The sequence below is a fragment of the Ricinus communis genome, chromosome 4, assembly GCF_019578655.1.
Source record: "Ricinus communis isolate WT05 ecotype wild-type chromosome 4, ASM1957865v1, whole genome shotgun sequence".
Lineage (NCBI taxonomy): Eukaryota > Viridiplantae > Streptophyta > Magnoliopsida > Malpighiales > Euphorbiaceae > Ricinus > Ricinus communis.
The window spans coordinates 29,537,917-29,560,752 of NC_063259.1; the positions used below are offsets into that span (position 1 = coordinate 29,537,917).

A 22,836-nucleotide genomic window follows, 5' to 3' on the forward strand; every position below is an offset into this window, starting at 1 on the left:
TTTTATTAAAATTTATTGATTAATAAGTTACATTCCTAATTAAATACTCATTTTAATTATAAAAATAACATATTTATTATATTATAATATTATATTAATAAATAAATAGTTTTCAAATAAGATAGTGATACTAATTCTATCCTAAAAAATATCATATTAATTATATTTTAATATTATAGTAACTAATAAATAGTTTCCTAATCAAATAATTATACTAATTCTATCATAAAAATAACATATTAATTATATTTTAATATTATATTAACTAATAAATTAATATTTAATTAGATTAATAATATTAATTTTAAAACATAACATCTTAAAAATTATATTTAATAATAAATTATTTTTTATATTATTTTAATTCAAATTTTAGTAATATAAATTATATTATTAAGTTATATAATATTAAAATTAATTAATAAATATTTTTAAAATAATTTTTATATTATTTAATTGATTAATTTTTAAAAAATTAAAAATATTTTAAAATAGTCAATTTGCTATTATTTATTTAAAATATTATAAATTAATATTAAAATTTAAATTTTTTATTAAAGTGTTTCTATTAATTTAATTTTATAATTAAAATAATTATAATGGTCGAGCAATGGATGAGTAAACCACTGGTTATATTTAAGTTGAAGATATTTTATATTTTGTTTTATATTTTTATATTATAAACTTATTTTATAAATATAATATTTTTTTTTATTTATAAGAGTGAATGGACCGTGGTGTTACAAGAGGCTAGCCATCTTTTATTTATAAAATTCTTATTGCACGGCAAAGATTAAAACTAAATAGGGTTTCATAATCCAACGGCCGAAATCGGGCTCACCGCTAAACCATAAATTCGCAAACCCTAACACATTCTCCTCCTCTTTTGCTCTCTCCTGCTTGTGCGATTCAGTGATACAACCTTCCATAGCAGGAGAAAGTACGTAACTCTCTCCATCTCTTTTTGTATACACGAAGCACTCTTATTAATACCTACCATGCCATCAATAGCTATAGCTAATAACGCCGCAGATTTAAAAGAGAAGAAGATGAAGAAGAGAATATCTCTAGAAACCTCTGAACAACCTGAAGAGGAAATAATACTTTCCGACAAGAAGGAGAAGAAGATGAAGAAAGACAAAAAGAAGCGAAAAGCTGTAGATAGCGAGCTTGATGAAGAAGACAAGAGCGAGACAAGCTCTGAGCTTGTCGAGCCGGTGAATTTGAAGACAAAGAAGAAAAATAAGAAAGCAAAGATTGCCGATGAGAACGAGGATGGAGAGGTGGAGACAGCTGAGGAGGATCATCCTAATGCGATCTCCAAGTATAGAATATCGGAGTCTTTGAGAGAGAAGCTTAAGTCTAAGGGAATTCAGTCGCTGTTTCCAATTCAGGCTATGACATTCGATGATATTCTTGATGGTTCTGATTTGGTTGGTCGTGCACGTACTGGTCAGGTATCACTGATTCATTATTTGATTGCTTATATCTAATATTTATTCATGTTGTATTGTGAACTTTCGGGACTTTTGCGAAGTGTTATTTTGATCTTTATATTTATTTTTTGCAGGGTAAAACACTGGCTTTCGTGTTGCCTATTTTGGAGTCCATAACAAATGGACATGCAAAAGAATCAAGAAAGACAGGGTATGGCAGGCCTCCAAGTGTTCTTGTTCTTCTACCAACAAGGGAATTGGCCAGTCAGGTACCTACTGGTGTCTACTTCTAGCCTCCTCACTTTTATCTGCCTCCTATTTAGTTATAGTATAATAATTAGTTTTTGTAAATGTTTAACAGGTTTTTGATGACTTCAAAGTTTATGGCGAGTCATTGGGATTGACATCTTGCTGTTTATATGGAGGAGCTTCATATCACCCACAAGAAATGAGCTTAAAGAGAGGGGTGGATATTGTTGTTGGAACCCCAGGCCGCGTCAAGGTGTCCTTTTGTTCCTATTATTTTAGTTCCATGAATGGTTCTGCAGATAGCCGTAGTTTTATTTTTAATTTGATTCCTTGATATATGTAATTCTTCTAATAATTCAGTTTTCTTGAAATTGTATAGGATCATATAGAGAGGGGCAACATTAACTTGAGTTATCTAAAGTTTCGGGTCCTTGACGAGGCTGATGAAATGCTGAGAATGGGCTTTGTTGAAGATGTTGAACTTATACTTGGTATGTATCTGTGTAAAATGTCATGAGCACATGTAGTTGATTGTTGTTCAATACTTGGAATCATGTTCTAGATTGCAGTAGGGAATTGTTCAATGCTATTTTGATAATGTTGTAATATCCTGGAGTACAATGTGGATCTGCATATTGATGGTACTAGACTACTGAAAGGCAAGTCTTATACACTTGTTGTTAACAAAATTCAGTATTTTTGGAAATACTATTACTGTCAAGTATGAGGTATTGCAATGAATGATAAAAATAGATTTTGTCCCTGTGTTACAGGATGTCATGCAAATATGGTCGTATATCAATTGAAGTTTTTAGTTTTCTGATTGAATTTAGTTACCTGCAATATGGTGCGTATCCTCTATGGATATGCAAGGAAGCCTATGCTGCATGGTTTTCAGATGTCACTTTTTTTCCCTTGTTCCTTTATCACTTGACTGTACTTGTCCATTCCTTACTTGATTCTCATGCAACTGAATAACTGATGTGGCACTGTGGTCCACATAATCCAAGCCCCAGTCCTGCTTTCACAGAAATGTTAATTGGTCATAAATACGGCATTGTCTCATTTTTTAAAGCTTAATTGGTCATAAATACGGCATTGTCTCATTCTAAAGCTTAATTGGTCATAAGCTTGTTATAGGTGCTCCGGATAGAGCATTCTTGATAGCCTGGGAACTGACAAGGTCCTAAAAGGCTATTGTTGAACTTAGTAGCATAGTCTCATTTTTTTTTTTTCTTCCCTTTGTTACAATTTAAATATGGAATGATTTACTTTGTGACTTGTGCTTATTTCTACTTTTCAGGAAAAGTTGAGGATGTAAGCAAAGTTCAGACGCTTCTCTTCAGTGCCACCTTGCCAGAATGGGTGAAACAAGTTAGTTTTCCAGCCATGATATTGGCTCATACTTCTTTTCTAATAATGCTACCCTTTTTCTATATGATATGCTGTGCTGAGAAGTATATGGTGGCTTTATTTTTATGTCCTATTTGACTGTAATTGTTTTTTCTGCATTTCCAGATATCTTCTAGATTTCTTAAAGCATCTAAAAAAACCATAGATCTTGTTGGTAATGAGAAAATGAAGGCTAGTACCAATGTCAGGCACATCATTCTTCCTTGTTCTGCATCAGCAATACCTCAGGTCATTCCTGATATCATTCGTTGTTACAGCAGGTTAGTTATTTTCCATGGCTTCTCATATATTTGTGACATTCTAATGATATATTAATCTTGATGAAAAAATTGGTTAGTCATTCGTCTTCATGATGGTTTTTGATTCAGTGGAGGCCGTACAATTATTTTCACCGAGAAAAGGGAATCTGCAAATGAACTTGCTGGTTTGTTGCATGGAGCAAGGGCTCTACATGGGGAGATACAGCAGTCTCAACGTGAGGTATTGTTTATATTTGATGTTATCCTGACTTTTTCTTGATGTGTGTTAATAAGCAGATTGTGACTTCTTGTGACTTATGTATGTTGATGTTTTTTAATATATATATTTTTAAAATTTATGTGCTTGTTTAGGAATGGGCTTAACTATAATTCTGGTTGTCAGTATTTTATCCTCTTACTATTGCCATCAGTAGCTCAGGAATTTGCTGTGCTGTAGCACTGTGGTAGCAGCATAGAGCAATGAGCCACCTCCTGGAGATTTTATTTGGCCTGGGGCATATGGAGCTTAGTTAATCTGTTAATATGTGTATTTCTTCGCTAATTATAGATCTAATATCTGCAGGTCACCCTTTCTGGCTTCAGGTCAGGCAAGTTCTTGACGTTGGTAGCGACAAATGTGGCTGCTAGGGGACTGGATATAAATGATGTGCAACTAATCATCCAGGTGCATGCCTGGTTCAATTCACTTCTTATGTGTGCACTGAGTAGCAAACCTTTTTAACTTTTCATATCAAACATGCTTATATCTAAATTTGTGTTTTAGTGTGAGCCTCCACGTGATGTAGAAGCTTATATTCATAGATCTGGAAGAACTGGAAGAGCAGGTAAATATGGGTTTATATGAAATGAATAGTGTCTGTAATATATTGGATTTATTGATATGTTGAGTTATTCTTTCTACTAGGAAATACTGGGGTCGCTGTGATGCTTTATGATCCAAGAAGGTCCAATATATCTAAGATTGAAAGAGAATCTGGTGTGAAATTTGAGCATATTACTGCCCCTCAGCCTGCTGATATTGCCCAAGCTGTTGGTGCAGTGGCTGCAGAAAAAATAACTCAGGTTTCTGACAGGTATATTTGCTATAGAACTCAACTAACTGATGGATGATTGAGGTTCTTTTATTTATGTCTTTATTGAAAATGTGTAAATGTGGCGAATATTGTAGTATTGTTCCTGCATTCAAGTCTGCAGCAGAGGATTTGCTGAATTCTTCGGGTTTGTCTGCAGTAGAATTACTTGCAAAAGCACTTGCCAACGCTGCTGTGAGTCCCTTCCCTCCCAATTCTATTTAGCCCCAAGTTAAAGCATTTTGCTCATATTTTGGTACATATGCAGGGTTACACCGAGATAAAGAGTAGATCACTTCTATCATCCATGGAGAACCATGTTACATTACTCCTTGAAGCTGGAAGACCCATCTACACACCGTCGTGAGTGCCTGAAACTTCACTTCAGATTTGTATCTTAGTATTCCTGTACTGTGGAATAGTAGATTAGAAAACTTAGAATGCATGTATAAGCAATAATGCACAAGACACTATTCTTGGTGGAGTACTAAAATTTCAATTTATGAGGTTCAAAATAGGGCTTCCCAGATTATTCTAAATAACTCTGTTGATTTTAATGATGATTATCTCAGTACTTGACTTGTGTCTTTTTCATGTCATGAAATTTGTCAGGTTTGCTTTTGGTGTCTTGAGGAGATTCTTGCCTGAGGACAAGGTTGAGTCAGTGAAGGGTATGACCCTCACAGCTGATGGGAAGGGTGCAGTGTTTGATGTGGCCGCAGCAGATATTGACACTTTTCTTGCTGGTAAATTATCCATTGGCTAATTAACAGGAGTTTCCTAACTCAAATACCACATCCTTTTCCCTCTCTCTATTTAAATAGAACTGGTGCTCCCGAATGTATCAGTTTTCTCCTTTTTGGTTACCATTGCCTCTTTCAAGTTTGTGATATCATTATGTTTCACGCACTTTTTGCAGGTCAGGACAATGCAGCTAATGTCAGCTTAGAAATATTGAAAGCATTACCTCCCCTGCAAGAAAAAGACCAATCAAGGGGAAGATTTGGTGGTGGTGGTCGTGGACGGGGTGGCTTCAGTGATAGAAATGGTGGTGGTAGGTTTTCAGGGGGTAGAGGTGGCAGAGGCGGGGATAGAAGAAATGATAGGTTTGGCGGTGGGAGAGGTCGCAACAATGGGAGCAGATGGTGAAAGGCCTGAATTGTATTCTTTGGTCGATGGTGCTTTGGTAGAGAGAATGAAGCATCCATCATATGGTAGTGAAGAAAACATGCAATTGTAGAGTCTGGAGATTTTACTGCCTGGATTGGCTGATATAGTAATATTTGTTTTGGAAGTCCCCTTTCTTTTTTTTTTTTGGTGTTTTGTAGGCCGTGTTTTTCTTTCTCTCTCTTTAAATCTATTGCTTATTTAATTTTTTGGGGAATTTTAAAGGCACCCCTTTTTGTTGAATTCTGCTTGATTGGATATGTAAGAGAAAAAAATACTTAATTATTTCATTATCCGAAAGAATGTATTATCAGGTGCTAAATTCATGATTGTGTTATTTTTTTATTATTCATTTACACCATTTTTGGTTTGATATGTTTAAAAGATTCCAAGATAAATTGTAAAGGATTAGTAGATTAATCGTGCAAGTGCGACAATAATTGCTGCAATTTGTAAGCATGCCAAAAAAAATTATTGTAACAAACAAAATCATCTTTGCGAACAACAATGAAATTTTTTACTTTCACAGAGAAGCCCTCGGTAAACTATTGGAATCGAAGAACCACCGTTTATACGGTCACCGCCAGAGGTGCGTGGAGAAGCTTCTTCTCCTTCAGTTAATCAATCACCTTTCCATTTTGTGCTTCACATTCATTAGTATTCACATTCACATTCACGTTCGATCGATAGATGGCTGAAATTAATGACAAAACCACAGAACTATCATAGTTTAGCCTACCGTCAAGATTCTGTAAATAGCTAATAACTTGTAGCTGTTAAAAGTTTAGTTAGAAGTTCTTACATGTTTATCTGGTATTAGATTTCTACCATACCCCACCGTTTCTCAGGAGACCCATTACCGGCCATGGAAAGATTCAAGAAAGCTAAGCTCGCGATCGATACGTTTCGAAACTACGCTTCAAAGATTAATCATAGAGCTCCACTTCATCAAGAATCAATTTCAAGAATCTACCAAAATGGATCTTCTTCAGTCTCATCTTCTAATCAATCTAAGTTTTCTGGGTTTTATCCATATTCTTCCGTTTCTCAAAGATTGGGACTGGGTTTCCAAATGGGTACAAAGAAAATACATTCTAATCCATTTCTTGGCAGTTCTGGTAAGAGATTTTACTATGTTGATCGATATCAAGTTCATCATTTTAAGCCGAGAGGCCCCAGAAGATGGTTTCAGAACCCAAGAAGTGTATTAATCGTTTTTTTGGTGGGTTCTGGTGTTTTTATCACTGTCTATTTTGGTAACTTAGAGACTGTACCTTATACAAAAAGAAAACATTTTGTACTTTTGGCTAAATCCATGGAGAAAAAGATTGGAGAGAATCAATTCGAGCAAATGAAGGCGGCATTTAAAGGAAAAATGTTGCCTGCTATACACCCAGAAAGTGTAAGAGTCCGTTTAATTGCAAAAGACATAATTGAGGCTTTGCAAAGAGGATTAAGGCAAGAGACGGTGTGGAGTGATATGGGTTATGCTTCGTCCGAGAATGATATGAAACATGAGGCAACTGGACGTGAGACATTGAGAGCTTTGACTGAGAACGAAGAGAAGGTTGAGACAAAGTGGTATAAAGAAGATGAGGTTCTTGATGATAATTGGATTCAACATAGTAGAAAGAAGGGTCAAGAGAGAGGATCAAGAGCAGAAACTTCGCATTTAGAGGGATTGAATTGGGAGGTTTTAGTTGTCAATGATCCTGTTGTTAATGCCTTATGTCTTCCTGGTGGGAAAATTATTGTGTTTACAGGGTTGCTTGATCACTTTAAAACTGATGCAGAGATTGCAACCATTATAGGACATGAGGTAAGTTTGCATTGTAGACACCTGTTTCTGAATCCTTCATGATAATTATATACTGCTAATCAAAATGTGGGTTGATGAAGAGTTTTTGGTGCATGCCTTTTAAAATTACTAGGTTGGGCATGCTGTGGCTCGACATGTAGCAGAAGGGATCACCAAGAATTTGTGGTTTGCCATCTTGCAACTAATTCTTTATCAGTTTGTTATGCCTGATGTTGTCAACACAATGTCAACTTTATTCTTGAGACTTCCTTTCTCCCGGAGGTAAGTTCTTCGCCTTGTTCTCTTAAATAACTCTTGGTTTTTGTGTTAACATTTTTAATGTAATTTCTGGTGTTGTTCTGTATTACTACTAGGGATATTTGTGATTGAATGCATACCACCTAGGAAAACCTCCATTGACCTCTTCTATTTTTCGCATTTTTGTTTATTAAGCTAGTCTTCTCCCGTGGCATCATTGCGGCAGCTTGACACTTCTGCCAATTTGCGTTTGGTTATTTGCAAGTTCTGTTTTATTTTTATTGTTCTCACTGATTCTGACACTTGAGTCCTTTTATTACATACTTCTGTGAAATTCCTGAAAAAATGCAGAGTTCTGTGTTGTATTTAAGGTACTAGTAATGTTTCATATGCAGTAATATGAGCTTAAAACTATTAACCAATTACCACAAGTTGGTATTAGATCAAACTTAAATGCTCTTCCTATGCGAACAAAGAAGCCGCCTATTCTGATTAGGTATATGAATATTTGATGCTGTGGTGCTCCATAGGGTGTATATTAGCATCCCCGGGATTCAACCTTGTAGCACAAACATGATTTCCACTACAATTTATGTTTTTCAATTCTCCTTTGGTATATGAACTCAGCATCTACATAGTTAGTTTCATGGTGCATACAGTAAGCTACAAATTTGTGGGGGTTACTCTGTATGTAACTGCTCTTGTGGCAGCCAGAATTGTCCCATTAAATCCAAGTATTTCACTGCGTTGTTCCTTTTGTGATTTTAATGAGATGTTGCCAACTTGATCTGCTAGCGTCATAATTAGCTCGATTGTCCATATTGTTCTGGTATTTGTTGTTTGAATTGTATATAGCCAATATAAGGGTTTTATTTTGGGTCATAAGTGCTTATTATGTTGTCTTTTAGAGTTTTTGAGATTTATGGATCATAATTCGTCATGCTTATTTTGACTGTTACATCTTACCTAGTTGTCCTTGGCTAGTGAGGGATATCAAAAGATTTCTACATTTGGTCATGTACCAGAAAATCAAAACCTAGGAGGATTAGTAGAGGCTTTAAAACAGAGTTGATCCTGGTAGAGTACATTTAACAGTCTTCAATCAATTGACAGAATGACAAAAAACTGGGTACATTGCAAACATAGGATCTACTGAGGACCCTGATTGCTTTGACTTTAGCAGATCTTGTACAATGAATCTCGTACCTGTATCTATGTAGCCAAATTTTAAGGATCCAATTAATGGTTTGCACATCAGTTTTGTGTCAGAACCTAAGGTAGTGACCGTTGATTAAGGAAGAATTACAGAAGAATTATAAGATAGAGAGGAAGAAGAAGAGAGAAAGATAGAGAGGAAGGAGGGTGAATCGAGGAAGAAGAAGAGACTTGAGGTTCTTATTCATAATGCTGGTAACCAAGTTACAGTTACATTTATATTCTCTTCTTTTTCTGTTATAACCAACAATAGCAATGGCCAATCACAATTTGACAACTCATTAGTTTGTTACAGTCAACTAACGTAACACACATAGCAACATCTCCACCATTAAAAGTGACAAATCATTAATCTACAACAACTAATCCTATTGACAGAATTAGAGCCAACACATCAATCCAATACTTGATCAGCTGCTGGAAGGATCCTCACATTTTGCTAGATATCTTTGATTTGGAGGTTCATCTATTTTCTTAGATCTACTAGATTTTTCTGGTATATGAAACTTCTCCTTCCAGCATAACCCTATTTTTAAGTCTGTATCATAGTAATGCTCAAGATGCCAAGGTGGAGTAACCAACAAATCTTATTTTCTTGAGGCTTTAAGCTTATTCAGCTTGGTCTGGGAACTGACGTTATATCATATATTGTCTTTAAACTTTCTGTATAATATGCTAAATTAAAAGATAGGTCAATTACAATGCTCAAATTTTTAATTGTCCTGAAACCTTAGTAGCATATCCAATAGAAGATAAGATCAGAGATCCTTTTACTAGATGTTCCTCCAATGTCATATAGACCTAGTCTGAAAGGAGAAGTCCTAATATTTGCTCTTTGGAATGCAGATGAAATACTTGCATTTGGATTTGAGACTTTCCTGTTATTTATTAATTCCCTATATGCTTGTTAATCGTTTATGTTTATCAAAACTATATTTTAGTTTTTACTGTTTTCTACCCTGATAATACCTCATTTGATGAGTAGTTGCATTTAAGTAATTCAGCTGAATGCAGAATAGTGGATTCAAATTCAATCGAACAAGAGCTTATTATGTTTCAATGAATTTTCACTTAGGATGGAGATTGAGGCAGATTACATAGGGCTATTGTTGATGGCTTCTGCTGGTTATGATCCTCGAATTGCACCTAGAGTGTTTGAGAAACTGGGGCAGGTTACTGGTGATTCAGCACTGAAAGATTATCTTTCTACTCATCCATCTGGAACGAAGAGAGCTCAACTGCTGGCTCAAGCTCAAGTCATGGAGGAAGCACTTACTATTTACAGGGATACAATATCTGGACGAGGGACAGAAGGCTTTTTTCTTTAGGACACCAAGTTTCCAATCACAACTCATTACATTTAAAAGCAGGAGCTGTGTGTGAAAGTTGGAAAAGTCCTTATCTGTCTAGATTTTCCTCTACCTTACACTTTTAGTTGGCACCATCAGACATTGTAATACTGGTTCCGGGCTGGATAATCTTTTCATTTGAGTCTTATATATCCTTGTACCTGCAGTTTCATTTCATGTGAGGTCAGATATCTTTTTCCTTTTTCTAGAGAAGAGATATGTAAATAAAATGTCGTTCGCCCTTACAGTATTATGCTTTCCCTGCTGGATCTTGGTTTCTATGGTGCTGCATTCTCATTTTGTTGCCGCTGCTGTGTATTGTTGATGATTTATAGCAGGCATTTTCCCCTTATTGCTGAGAAATTAATTGCCTTGGCAGCCGTGGTGATATTTTCCTTGGGAAACAACATACACAGCTTTAAAGGTGTTTTTGACAACATCAAACTGATTAAAAAAAGGGTGCTCTGATCTCTATTATAACCAACACCATTGGCTTCTATAACCTACATATCTGCAGCTTTTCATTTTCTAACTCCCATATTTCTTCTGTGCCAATTGCTTCTTTCTCTTTGCATTTCTTTTCCTCCAGCAGAGACGGTTTATTTCCATGTACTGTTTTATTTATCCCAGCAGTCAAAGTAACACCATTATATGTTGTTGATGACAAGAGAAACCACGGATTTGTAGATTGTACGCGGGCCGATTGCCAGGTCATCTAATAGTCTTGCGTAGGACATGGCACGTTAACATAGAGGTTTTTAACGATAAAAGAAAGTGATTATCGGCGGCTCTTTCCTTGCAAGAAGCACATGATTGAACTGAGGAACATAATGTGGCGCATGATACAACATTGTAAGAACATTAACCAACTCAAACAAATCCATGCCCTAATCTTAACATCTCCGAATTTGGACCAAAAAGACCACTATTTTTTAATTTCCCGTCTTCTGTTCTTTGCCGCTCTTTCAGATTCTGGCTCTCTTGCCTACGCCGCAGATATTTTTCATTACATAAAGAAGCCAAATCTCCCATTCTATAACATCATGATCAGGGCCTATGCATCTAAAAGCAACGTAGATTATGATGATGCTCGTTTGTGTCAGGCTCTAATACTATACAAGCAAATGCTTTGCAATGACATCTCACCTGATTGCCTCACTTTTCCATTTCTATTAAAAGAATGCACGAGGAATGTAGCTATATACGGGGGCAGAGGTATTCATGGACATGCTATAAAGCTTGGGCTTTACAGTGACCTCTTTGTTCAAAATTCATTGATAAGTTTTTATTCGGCTTGTGAATTTGTGAGTAATTCAAGGAAGTTGTTTGATGAAATGTCGAATAGGGATGTTGTTTCTTGGAATTCAATGATTATTGGGTATTTGAGAAGTGGAGATCTTGACCAATCATTGAATTTGTTTCGTAAAATGAAGATCAATAGGAATGTTATTACTTGGAATTCAATTATTACAGGGTTTGTCCAAGGTGGCCGGCCAAAGGAGGCGTTGGAGTTTTTTCATGAAATGCAGTGTTTAAGAGACGATGACGGTATCAATAATAAGGTCAGACCGGATAAGATTACCATTGCTAGTGTACTTTCAGCTTGTGCGCATCTTGGTGCTATTGATCACGGGAAGTGGGTGCATAGTTACTTACGGAGAAGTGGCTTAGAGTGTGATATGGTAATTGGGACTGCATTAGTGGACATGTATGGTAAATGCGGTTGTCTTCAAAGAGCTTATGAGGTCTTTAGAGAAATGTCTGAAAAGGACACCTTGGCATGGACGGCTATGATTTCTGTATTTGCGCTTAATGGGTTTGGTAAGGAGGCTTTTGATATGTTCAATGAGATGGAAGCAGGAGGGGTGAAGCCTAACCTTGTCACTTTTGTGGGATTATTGTCAGCTTGTGCTCATTCTGGATTAGTAGAGACAGGTCGTTGGTGTTTTAATGCTATGAAAAGCGTTTATTCAATTGACCCACAAGTCCATCACTATGCATGCATGGTTGATATACTTGGTAGGGCTGGACTGTTTGAAGAGGCTGAGCAACTTATTAGGAATATGCCAATGGAGCCTGATGTATTTGTTTGGGGTGCCTTGTTAGGAGGATGCCAAATGCACGGTAATGTACAACTAGGGGAAAGAGTAGCACAGCATTTAATTGATTTGGACCCACTGAACCATGCTTTCTATGTGAACTTGTGTGATATATATGCAAAAACTGGTAGATATACTGATGTCAAGAGAATTAGAGCCGCAATGAATGAACAGGGGATTAAGAAGGAAGTCCCTGGCTGTAGCATGATTGAAGTCAAGGGAATTGTTCATGAGTTCTCAGTAATAGGTTCACCTAATATTGTGATGGAGGAATTAATTTCTGTCTTGAATGCATTAAGTAATGAGATGAAGATCAATAATAATCTACATTGATGCTGACTGGGGCAGTCCTAATTGGATCACAGTCTGTGATCTGGAAGGTCCAACTAAAGTATTGGCATGGTCCAAATGCAACTGGGAGAAGCAGAAAGTATCATCTTGAAGATTGACATAGAGATAGTAATTGAAGCATGTCTAAGATTTTTTCTTTTTTCTTCTCCATGAAATAAGAGAGAAAAAGATAGCGTGTGAAAGGGTGTCAGGAATTGGAAGTCCTTTAAGTTGATTCCAGATATGCAGTAGGGATTCGGTATTGGAATTACAATATACCATTTTTAGAAATGACATTTTGCAGGATATGCTGATGAAGTCAAGCTTAGACTCGAAATTTAAGGTGGGATTTGGGGTTGAACTGAATGCTCTATCAGGCTGTTAGATGGCTTTGGAACCGGATTTACCAAAACCTTTGATTATTCAAGTGCTACAGTGTACTGGCGTGTGTTGTTTTATTGTGGAGTATTATAATGTTACTTGATGTTAGCTTGGAAGCCTCCCTAAAGGAAAAAATCAGAATCAATCATGATTTCATTTATGAATTGATCAAGTGCAAGAGGGGATCAGATGAAAAATGAAGTACTCGATGTAAGTAAATTTACTGGTTTTGTGGTGTGCTCTTTTTATTTGCAATAGAGCAGGGAATGAATGGAGATATGCAGTCGAGGTTTTTGTTGGAGAGTGAGAAGGATCCAGATAAGATGACTGATCAATATTGAGAGAATATAACTCTAAATTTCATCATACCTGGCAGTAACACATCTGCATATACGCTCACTCGGTTCTTTTACTTGCTATGTAGACATCCTCTGCTTCAAGAGAAGCAGTGTTGGAAGTGGGTTAGAATTTCTGCTCATGACTTTACAGAATTAATTACTGAAGAACCCTGGACAAGATGCAGTACCTTCATGCTGCACTTGCTGAAACTCTGAGACTGTATCCAGCAGTTCCAACGGTAACGTGCAACACTAATTCCTCAGATTATATAATATACTGGGGAATGCAAGAATTTAATATATGTTGGCATTGCCATCCAATTAACTGCATGTTTTCGTATCTAAATATTGGTAGTTTCTTAGCATGTAATTAGATGAGTATTCTTCATAGGATTAATGTTATGGATCCTTGAAATCTATTTAACTATGTATAAAAACAGAAAAGGAAAGTTTAAAAGCTAAATGGTCTCGACTCCATTGGGCATTTCACATTTGTGTTTACTCCATGAAATAACTTCAGTTTATCAATCAGAAGCTTCTACATGTGCACAACAAATATAACTTGGTTTCTGATGGCTTTGGGAGGCTGGTGGATACCTGCTTTTCATGATTTTAAATATTTCACATACTTTGTTTAGAAGCGCTAGCCAGTCAAATTTCACTAAACAGGCTTTCTGTGCCTTGTATGATGCTTATATTGCAACTCATTTCGGATTTGTTGAAGCTGTAGTGATGATTCTGTCAGTTAGTTTGCAACTCAGCTGCGTTTTTTCACTAGTGCAGGATGGCAAGAATGCAGTAGAGATGACATTCGCTCTGATGGTTTCGGAGTGAAAAAAGGAGATGGTGCCATTGGAAGAATGGCACACATTTGGGGAGATGATGTTGAGGATTTATATCCAGAAAGTGGTTTGAGAATGGTGTCTTTCAGCCACGAAGTCTTCCAAATTCACTGCAATTCAAGTCAGCGGCATATATTTGTTCGATTCATTCAATAGAGTTCCTTGATTCATCTTAATGATACGCTTGGCGTTTTTTTTATCAATCATTAGTCTGGTCCCCGGATTTGTCTAAGAAAGGCAAATGAAAATTCTTGGCTGCGACTCTCCTCTATTTCTTCAGATTCAAAATTTACATATAGAACCATGTCTGCTCTTCACATGGATCGAGGACTACATTTATATGCGATTCCGAGGCTGTAAACAGTCTGGTCTTAGTGTGTGGGCTGATGCCAGACATCATTTAGTAAATATTTAATACCAAAGATCAAAATGATTAATTGGGAATCAAAACCAGATTCCGGGCGATGGTTCTATTAGTATTTCATTCATTAATGTACCTTCTATTTGTTTGTTAAAAACTCAATAAATTATGAGATGATTAAGCTATGAGATATTTTCAACTTTATAAGTGAGTTATTGATCCTTATGGAATAAAGATCTCAGATGCATATGTATTGTCCACAAGGGAATGATTAGCTAGATGCCCATGTTCATTTTCTCTTTGTATTTAATGGAACGCGTGGATTCCTCCATTTTTAGAGAAAGAGAATAATATTTTCCAAACCAAAGAATATTTTTCGGGTTATATCCATGGAAGCAAGCAGTTTTGTCTTTAAAGGGTATATCTCAATCTTAAAAACATTCTTTATGAAATCCCAATAACGCCTCAATTTTTTGTTTTGGAATTCAGACAGGAATTTTAGATGGTTTCAACTAAGAAAATTTGCTTCGAATTGCATTTGTTTGTGCATTTTTTTGCCCATCAACATCAATTGCCCTTTTGGACATAAGAACATGTTGGAATATAAGATCTCAAATCATCAGAAGCTATTTAGAGGACACTCTTATTAAAATCAAGCGCTTATACTGGGTTCCAATAAGGATCATAATGCAGACCAATAGAAGAAATCAATGGCACATCTCTTGACTCCAAAAACTTAATATTTACATTTTGGCCATCAACAACTTCTTCAAGTCTATGTAGCCTCTTGTATCCAATAGTAGTCCCTTTAGCAACTTTCTTTCCATCAACATAAATTTCATGCCGTTTGATCCTCTGACCAAGACCAATAGCTTCTTGAATCCTAATCACGTTAAATCTCAACCCTCCACTGCATCTAATCTCAATCCAACCACCCTCTTTCTCTTCATTTCGTGGAACCCAATAAGTCCACAAATGATCACTATCTAACAAATTTTCTGGTCCAAAACCACCGTCTTTACCTCCTCTTTGACTACTGACTTTCAGAAAACATTTCTCTGCCAAATTAGTAGCAAAAATAGTGTCAATTGCGGTTCTAAATTCTTTTAATCTTTGGACGTCAGAGTAAGATATGAGGCCAGTTGTATTGGGAGGCACATTGAGCAAAAGAACACAATTCCGTCCCACGGAGTTGTAGTAAATCTCAAGTAATTTACTTAGCTTTTTAGGGGTTTGAGATTTATGCCAAAACCATCCCTTTCTAATTGAAACATCACATTCTGCTGGTAGCCAATCTGTCCCTTTTGGATCACCTGTGTTTAGATAACTGCATTATTGAAAGAAAAAAAGAAAACATATAGTTAGCCGAGGGGTTCAAGCGTCACATGCCACGCCATTAATTTTATAAACAGCTAATATTCTGTCTTCTTTTCTTGTTTTCAAGAACTAAAATTAATCATACATCTGAAAAAAGAGAGCATGGGCTTTAATTCTAGACAAACAGTGTAGAGAATAATATACATTTTAGAGTTTATAGTAAAAAAAACTAAAGAAAGATGAGGTGGACAGCACTCTTTTCTTTAGAAGATGATGTTCTTTTGGCTGGCTTATAGTAATTGCTGTAACTGAAAATTGCAAAAATGAAGGCAAGAATATCCTTTTGAATGGTTCAATTTTAGGTAAATCGAATGGGGACCTTTAAGGGAATATATTGTTTTTAGTTACTAAAAGCAAACACTAAATGGAAAAATAGCCTAATAGACTGAAAATAGTCGTATCATCAATGATTACTAATAGCTAGCAAATCAATAATTCACTAATAGTGTCTGCGTCTGATCTGCTGCGATACGAATCCATTTCACTTTCTACCAAAATATTAAGGTAGAGTTTGATTCCTTTTGTTTCACACTTAGCTTTGAGAGAGTGGTAAAAGATTAGAGGAAGAGCACTGGCACTGGCACTGGCACTTCCTTTTTATAAGAATTAAAGAAGGATAAAAAGGAAATTTGATTGGTAGGTGTAAGATACATACTCAACAGTACTTCCATTTCCGATTGAAAGAGAAGTCAGATTAATGGTGGACCAACAAGTATTTCCTGCAAATCCATTTTCATTGCCAACCCATCTGACATCTGGACCAGCATCCGAGAATATATTGATTGAACTCTGCAATTCTTTCACCATTGCAAACCAATCCCAGAAATAGTATGACATGTTTGGTGCATTTGAACCCTTTGCTCCGTCAAACCATATTTCTCTAACACTTCCATACCTACCAACAACATTAATGTTATACGTTATTCAATAAAGGTTCCTTCAACTCAGCCGTGTTGGAGTCATCTTCACTAGTGTGAGTTTGCAAATTCAAAATCCAGTCTGAAAATAATTATAAAAAGAATGTTTGCAAAGAAAGAAAGAGGTTTACTTACTTTGTTAGCAGTTCTTGCAATTGAGCCAAGTAATACTCATTGTACTGCAAATTATGACCATATCTTCTGTCGTGTCGATCCCATGGCGATAGATAAAGTCCGACATCAATCCCATCATAATTCTTGGCTGCACTGACGAGTTCTTGGACAACATCTCCACGGCCATTCTTCCATGGACTTCTTTCAACAGAATGGTCAGTGTATTTACTAGGCCATAAACAGAACCCATCATGGTGTTTTGCAGTGAGTATCATCAGAGAGATTCCTGCCTCTGCTGCTGCACTGACCCATTGGTTAGCGTTGAGACCAACCGGGTTGAATATGGCCGGGTTCTCATGTCCGGTACCCCATTCAGAGTCCGTGAATGTGTTGACTCCAAAGTGAAGGAACATGATAAGCTCCCTTTGTTGCCATTTCAACTGAGAAAATGATGGAAGTGGTAAGACTGGTAGTGGTGGTGTTGGGACTTGCTCCCTTCTTGAAATGCCAAATTTAGAACGTTGAAGAAATAACGTAACTATGAAGATAAAATGCCACAACTTGGGCATAGTGCTATTGTAACTTTGTTATGTGTGTGTAAAGAGAGATTAGTAATGAACTTGTATTAATGATGAAAGTAAAGAGGCGAGAGTGAAGATGAGATATGGGACCAGACAAAAGTGGGCGTGAAGATTCTTTGGATGAAGCCAGGCCAAATGGGTAGAAAGGTTGAAAGTTGAGTACGGTTTTGATTGGAATTTTGTTTGCTTCTCTTTTCTCTCTTTTTGTTATGCTTCTTTTATTGTTTGTTTGCTTCTCCTTTCATCGTTTCACGGGTTATGCAGGTAGGTACTTGTTCATCGCGAATAAGTAATAGAAAACAAACAAAATAATTGTATGAAAATGTGGCTTCACTTTGTCATCCAAGTCATTAGAAAACCAATTCTGGCGGATTTTTCTGCATCCGGTCCATGTGTGAATCAAGTAACATGGGATGGACTCATTAACATAAGCTAGTGGGGCTGGCCTACGTCTTTCGCTTCATGGCAAGGTTTTCGTTTTCTTTTTTAATCTGTTGAAAGCCCATTTTAGGTCTGGGGTTAGGCCAGTTGTTAAAGTGGTGTATGAGTTTGAATTGGGGTATTGGGCTTGGCGGAGTTGGACATTTTGTAATTCGAAGAATCTCAGAAATCCTCTTGCAGTTGCTAATTGGCAAATGGTTATGGATTTTGTTTTTTATTAATTAAACTGATCAATGGTTATGGATTAGAGACAGCGGAGCTCATAAGGTGATAAAATTATGCAGAGGGTTGATCTTTCATTGGCTGTCAGGATCATACACTGATAGCGACAAATTCTGAGGTTATTTGTCTTTACATTTTCAAAGCTGCTAGATTATTTTTTCTTTTTCTCTGTTTGAGCGGAACACTTTCATCCACTTCAGGAGGGGGAGAATACACCAGCATCCATGGCAGCTAGCCTTAAAACCACTCCTAGCTAACCAATCTGCTCCCTTGTTAGCGGTTCTCTCTAATATTACAAAAAAACAAAGTCTGAAAAGCATGTCAGAGATCTCCTTAATATCGTAGATAATTGTTGCATGAAATTAAAGATATTGATTAGATATCAAAGTGAAATAAATGCAGTACGAGATGTTTAGTTACATGTATTTAATAACTTGTACCTAGTTATTTACTGATATATATTTGCCATACTCTTTTACATCAGCTGTCTAGGCAGACTATTAGGTAAGGTGATGATTTTCATGTTACTTTAATTAATACATGAACTAGCTCTCTTTTCTTTTTCTTCCCTTCTTTACATCTTCAAGCTGATAATACCATTCAATAGAGCACTTGATTTCCTTTATAAGGACATTTAGAAATAATTGAAGTTTCTAACATGTGGCAAGAAAACAAAATTTTCCCGACCAAAAAAACACTCCTTCAAACATTCTTGAAGTTTCTGTCTTTCGCAAAAGGAGTAGTAGATTTGCGTGCAGTTTCATTCAGGAGCTATTGCTTTCATCAATCTTGCTTTTCTTTATATACCCTAATATTTAAATTTAATGGAGTATGCAACAGTAGTAATCTTGCTTTCTCTTTTTCTCTCGCAGTCTATGGGAATTTTGAAGTTTTATAACTGATGGGATATCCACGGAGAAATTAAAACTTGAGAACATAAAACATAACATGACCACCAATTGTTTCATAAATCCATGTTGCCATTGGCTTCCGAGTGTTTTGGTCCATCCCAAATTCTATGATCTAACGGCATCGCAAGCCCTTGATTAATCCCAACACCTCATAACCAGATGTCTGACTCTTATCTAGCTTGCAATATCTGCTCTCCATCAACTCCCAACTAGAAAAATTTATGATCTCTATCTAATAATCTATCTCTCTTCATCCAAAGATTTCACTGTGCTCTTTCTCAATTTCTGTCATTTAATTGATTGACCTACCGAGCATAGTTTTTCAGTGTTTGCTGCTAGCAACAACAAGTAGCTGGGACATGGTTGTCTTGAAGATGACCTGGAAATCACTAAAATGCAGGTTTTAGATTGTCATATATAATATTACTTTTAAATTAAATGCTTATAACTCATATTAATATTTTAAAATAAAATTTAAATAAGTAATAATTATTTATGAATAATCAAAATAATAAATTATTACTTTAAATTTTCCATTACACTATCGAAAATTCAATTAATATAATTAGCTAAATTGGTATATAATAAAAAAATAAAAATTATTTCAATAAATACGAAAAGAATTTAAAAGATATTAAAATAAAAAATTAAATTAAATTAAATAAAAAAATTCTTAAAATTTTCAAATATAAATAAAAAATATATAAAAATAATAGAAAATATTTGCTAAAGTTTCTATAAGTGTTAGAAGATTTCCGGAAAATTTTAGTCCACGAAACCGTATCCGTACCCATTTTGGAGTTTCTATAATAGCTACCTGTTACGATGCGGACAACTCTGCTCGTATTTAATTTGGTGTCATTTTAACATGTATAAAACACTACTGTAGGACCATCAATAGCCACAATTTTTCCACATTTCGATAATGGAACCTCGTCTTGAGCTCAACCATGGTCCTCGCTTTCAGACCAACTGCTCTTTTCCTTTGAATCTACTGCCTACGCACCATCTTTTAACTCTTTTTGAACTTCAATGGCATCAATCTCCTTCACTTATGATACTGCAAAAATGGACACCCATTCTTCTACTCCTTTCCTTATCATGTTCTCTGTTCTTTTTCTTTGTAAAGACCTACCTTTTAAAGCACCCTCCGGTTTACCTTGTAGACTTCTCATGCTTCAAACCACCCGACTTCTGCAAAGTGCCTTTCTCTAAGTTTCTTGGACATGCGTCCATGATCAAGTCCTTTAATGATGACACTGTAGCTTTCATGGCCAAAATCCTCACTTCTTCAGGGCAAAGTGAACAGACCTATCTTCCTCCAGCCTTGCATCACATTCCTCCGAGAACCGATTATCAAGAATCCATTAAAGAAGTAGAAATGGTTCTTTTCCCTGTTGTAGAAGACCTTCTCTCTAAAACTAGAGTCTCTCCTCATAACATCGACATACTTATAGTAAATTGTAGTGGTTTTTGCCCTTCACCCTCCTTGTCATCTATCATTATAAACAAATACTCTATGAGAGCTGATATCAAGAGTTACAGCCTCTCTGGTATGGGGTGCAGTGCAGGTGCTATCAGCATTGACTTGGCTCATAACCTCCTGAAAATTCACAAGAACTCTTATGCACTTGTTCTTAGCACTGAAATCCTATCTACTGGTTGGTATTCTGGCAATGAAAAATCCAAGTTGCTACTTAACTGCTTCTTTAGAATGGGCAGTGCAGCAATCTTGCTTACAAACAAAAAGGAGGCCAAGGAATCATCAAAATATAAGTTATTTTGCAGAGTAAGAACCCAAAGAGCTTTCGAAGACAAGGTTTATATTTCTGCCTTTCGCGAAGAGGATTCTGATGGAAAACTTGGGGTTACACTCAAAGGGGATTTACTCCAAGTAGCTGGAGAAACTCTCCGTTCAAACATAAAAATTCTTGGTTCAAAAATTTTGCCACCCTCAGAAAAACTAAGGTATGGCATTTCAATAATTCGTAAGAGGTTTATTGACAAGTCAGGGGAGATATACGTGCCCGATTTCAAAACTGTGATAGATCATTTTTGCCTGCCAACTACTGGCAGGCCAGTGGTCAAAGAGATAGCAAAAGGGTTAAAGCTTGGCGAGAGAGAAGTGGAAGCTGCTTTCATGACACTACACAGGTTTGGTAATCAATCTTCTTCTTCGCTTTGGTATGAATTGGCCTACGTAGAAGCTAAGGACAGAGTGAAAAAAGGCGACAAGGTTTGGCAGATTGGATTGGGAAGTGGGCCTAAAGGCAATAGTGTTGTTTGGGAGTGTTTAAGGCCCATAGTGGGGGAGTCCAAGAAGGGCCCATGGGCTGATTGTGTGAATCAGTATCCAGTTGCCATTGCTTAAAGGCAAAACTAATTTCAACCCCTTGAACTCTTAAAGTTTGTTAAATAAGCTATGGTTGTACGGCCCAAGCCCTTGTATTTTTATTTGTGTTGCATCAAGTCATTGTATTTCTATTTCTATAAGTCAATAAACACTTACTTAACTCGTCTAATTAAAGTTGTCAAAAGAATATCGCTAAAATCCATTTCTAGGCTCTTAAATTTCATATTTTAATTTTATTTATAAATCCCTAAACTTTGATTTTAGTGTGTTGCTTTGTACTTTTATTTATACATATAGTAATAAGTTATTTCACATGCAACATACATATTTAAGTAAATTATTTATAGAATTTTTTAAATACACACTTAAATATATCATTCATGCTAAGTAAGTTAATAATGAAAGTTTTAATATAAGTTTAATTTTTAATACAAACATTGTTATTCATGAAATACATGTTTTATTATTATTGTATTGGAAATTTTTTAATTAGTTCAGGTGTACATTATTATCTATAAACTAAACCAAGAAATGATTCATTTATATTTATTAATTTTAAATAATATTGTATATTTCATCATTCAATATTAAAATATAAAATATTTTTTTATTTTTTTATTTTTTAGAATATAAATATTCAGTATAGTTAAAAATTAGAGATTATTTATTAGACCTAGTGATGGAGTCGTTGCCTCGTACAATTTGAAGAGCCTAAGAGATGAAGGATTCCAACTCTTAGATGTATAATCTCTAAAATGATCACATAATAGAGATAATTATTATTTATAACATTATTTTAAAAGAACTTCTTTAACCTTAGTGACATATATACAATATCCAGTGATTATTTAAAAAATTCCAATTAGCAGCTGAAGAAAGCAAGGAGTATTAAACTGAAGAATGAGGTATCTGAATAAGCATATAGAGGTTGGAATATAAGGTTAAAGCTCAGATTCATATATTTTCGTGCTCTGAAGTATATTTACTTAAAACTGAGTTAGTGACATATATTTAGGTCATCGATGCACTTAAGCTGTAGTATACTGATTTTTTTCTATTTTGGCTTTGAACTGGGTAATATACTGATTTATGAACATAAAAATTGCTAAATCTAGCTTCAAACTGCATTTTAGCAGTATTTATCTTTCTATATGGCAATCGAAAACTCGAGACTTTTATAATTGGTGGGTAGTTCATGAATCATGAGCCATATTGCCATTCTATAACCACAAAAACGTGTGGTTCCAGTGGATGGTTGAATTTTAAGATTTAAGGCCAACAAGTTCGAAAGCAACTTCCTATTTATCAAGCAGACATTCTGTAAAAGAAACAGGTTATGTCCCCAAGTTCTAAA

General features: G+C 35.6%; 5 protein-coding genes across 6 annotated transcripts; 4 read left to right on the forward strand and 1 right to left on the reverse strand.

Annotated features, from left to right (window-relative positions):
- Nucleotides 1-857: 857 nt before the first annotated feature.
- On the forward strand, nucleotides 858-5,917 carry LOC8266011 (DEAD-box ATP-dependent RNA helicase 7). Its single transcript, XM_002510844.4, has 14 exons — nucleotides 858-1,457; nucleotides 1,571-1,705; nucleotides 1,798-1,938; nucleotides 2,065-2,176; nucleotides 2,989-3,059; nucleotides 3,204-3,358; nucleotides 3,467-3,578; nucleotides 3,921-4,022; nucleotides 4,122-4,182; nucleotides 4,263-4,431; nucleotides 4,527-4,623; nucleotides 4,697-4,791; nucleotides 5,041-5,174; nucleotides 5,348-5,917. Exons 1-14 carry the CDS (start codon nucleotides 999-1,001, stop codon nucleotides 5,575-5,577), a joined length of 2,073 nt encoding a protein of 690 aa, XP_002510890.1. The 5' UTR covers nucleotides 858-998; the 3' UTR covers nucleotides 5,578-5,917.
- A 193-nt stretch (nucleotides 5,918-6,110) lies between these two features.
- On the forward strand, nucleotides 6,111-10,465 carry LOC8266010. The gene is made up of 3 exons (XM_015725452.3): nucleotides 6,111-7,414; nucleotides 7,527-7,675; nucleotides 9,942-10,465. Exons 1-3 carry the CDS (start codon nucleotides 6,461-6,463, stop codon nucleotides 10,192-10,194), a joined length of 1,356 nt encoding a protein of 451 aa, XP_015580938.1. The 5' UTR covers nucleotides 6,111-6,460; the 3' UTR covers nucleotides 10,195-10,465.
- A 151-nt stretch (nucleotides 10,466-10,616) lies between these two features.
- Nucleotides 10,617-14,655, forward strand: LOC8266009 (pentatricopeptide repeat-containing protein At5g66520). Of its 2 annotated transcripts, XM_015725442.3 has the most exons (3): nucleotides 10,617-13,235; nucleotides 13,450-13,602; nucleotides 14,147-14,655. In XM_015725442.3, the coding sequence occupies exon 1, from the start codon at nucleotides 11,025-11,027 to the stop codon at nucleotides 12,645-12,647; it is 1,623 nt and encodes a 540-aa protein (XP_015580928.1). In that variant the 5' UTR covers nucleotides 10,617-11,024; the 3' UTR covers nucleotides 12,648-13,235; nucleotides 13,450-13,602; nucleotides 14,147-14,655. The 2 variants fall into 2 exon arrangements, with proteins under 2 accessions (XP_015580928.1, XP_015580927.1); XM_015725441.3 differs by having other exon boundaries at nucleotides 10,617-13,602.
- A 527-nt stretch (nucleotides 14,656-15,182) lies between these two features.
- Nucleotides 15,183-17,788, reverse strand: LOC8266008 (alpha-L-fucosidase 1). Its single transcript, XM_002510841.4, has 3 exons — nucleotides 16,996-17,788; nucleotides 16,599-16,838; nucleotides 15,183-15,893 (listed from the first exon to the last, which is right to left on the reverse strand). Exons 1-3 carry the CDS (start codon nucleotides 17,541-17,543, stop codon nucleotides 15,227-15,229), a joined length of 1,455 nt encoding a protein of 484 aa, XP_002510887.1. The 5' UTR covers nucleotides 17,544-17,788; the 3' UTR covers nucleotides 15,183-15,226.
- Nucleotides 17,789-19,731: 1,943 nt separating this feature from the next.
- Nucleotides 19,732-21,651, forward strand: LOC8266007 (3-ketoacyl-CoA synthase 6). Its single transcript, XM_002510840.4, has one exon. It carries the CDS (start codon nucleotides 20,055-20,057, stop codon nucleotides 21,498-21,500), a length of 1,446 nt encoding a protein of 481 aa, XP_002510886.3. The 5' UTR covers nucleotides 19,732-20,054; the 3' UTR covers nucleotides 21,501-21,651.
- The last annotated feature ends 1,185 nt before the right edge of the window (nucleotides 21,652-22,836 follow it).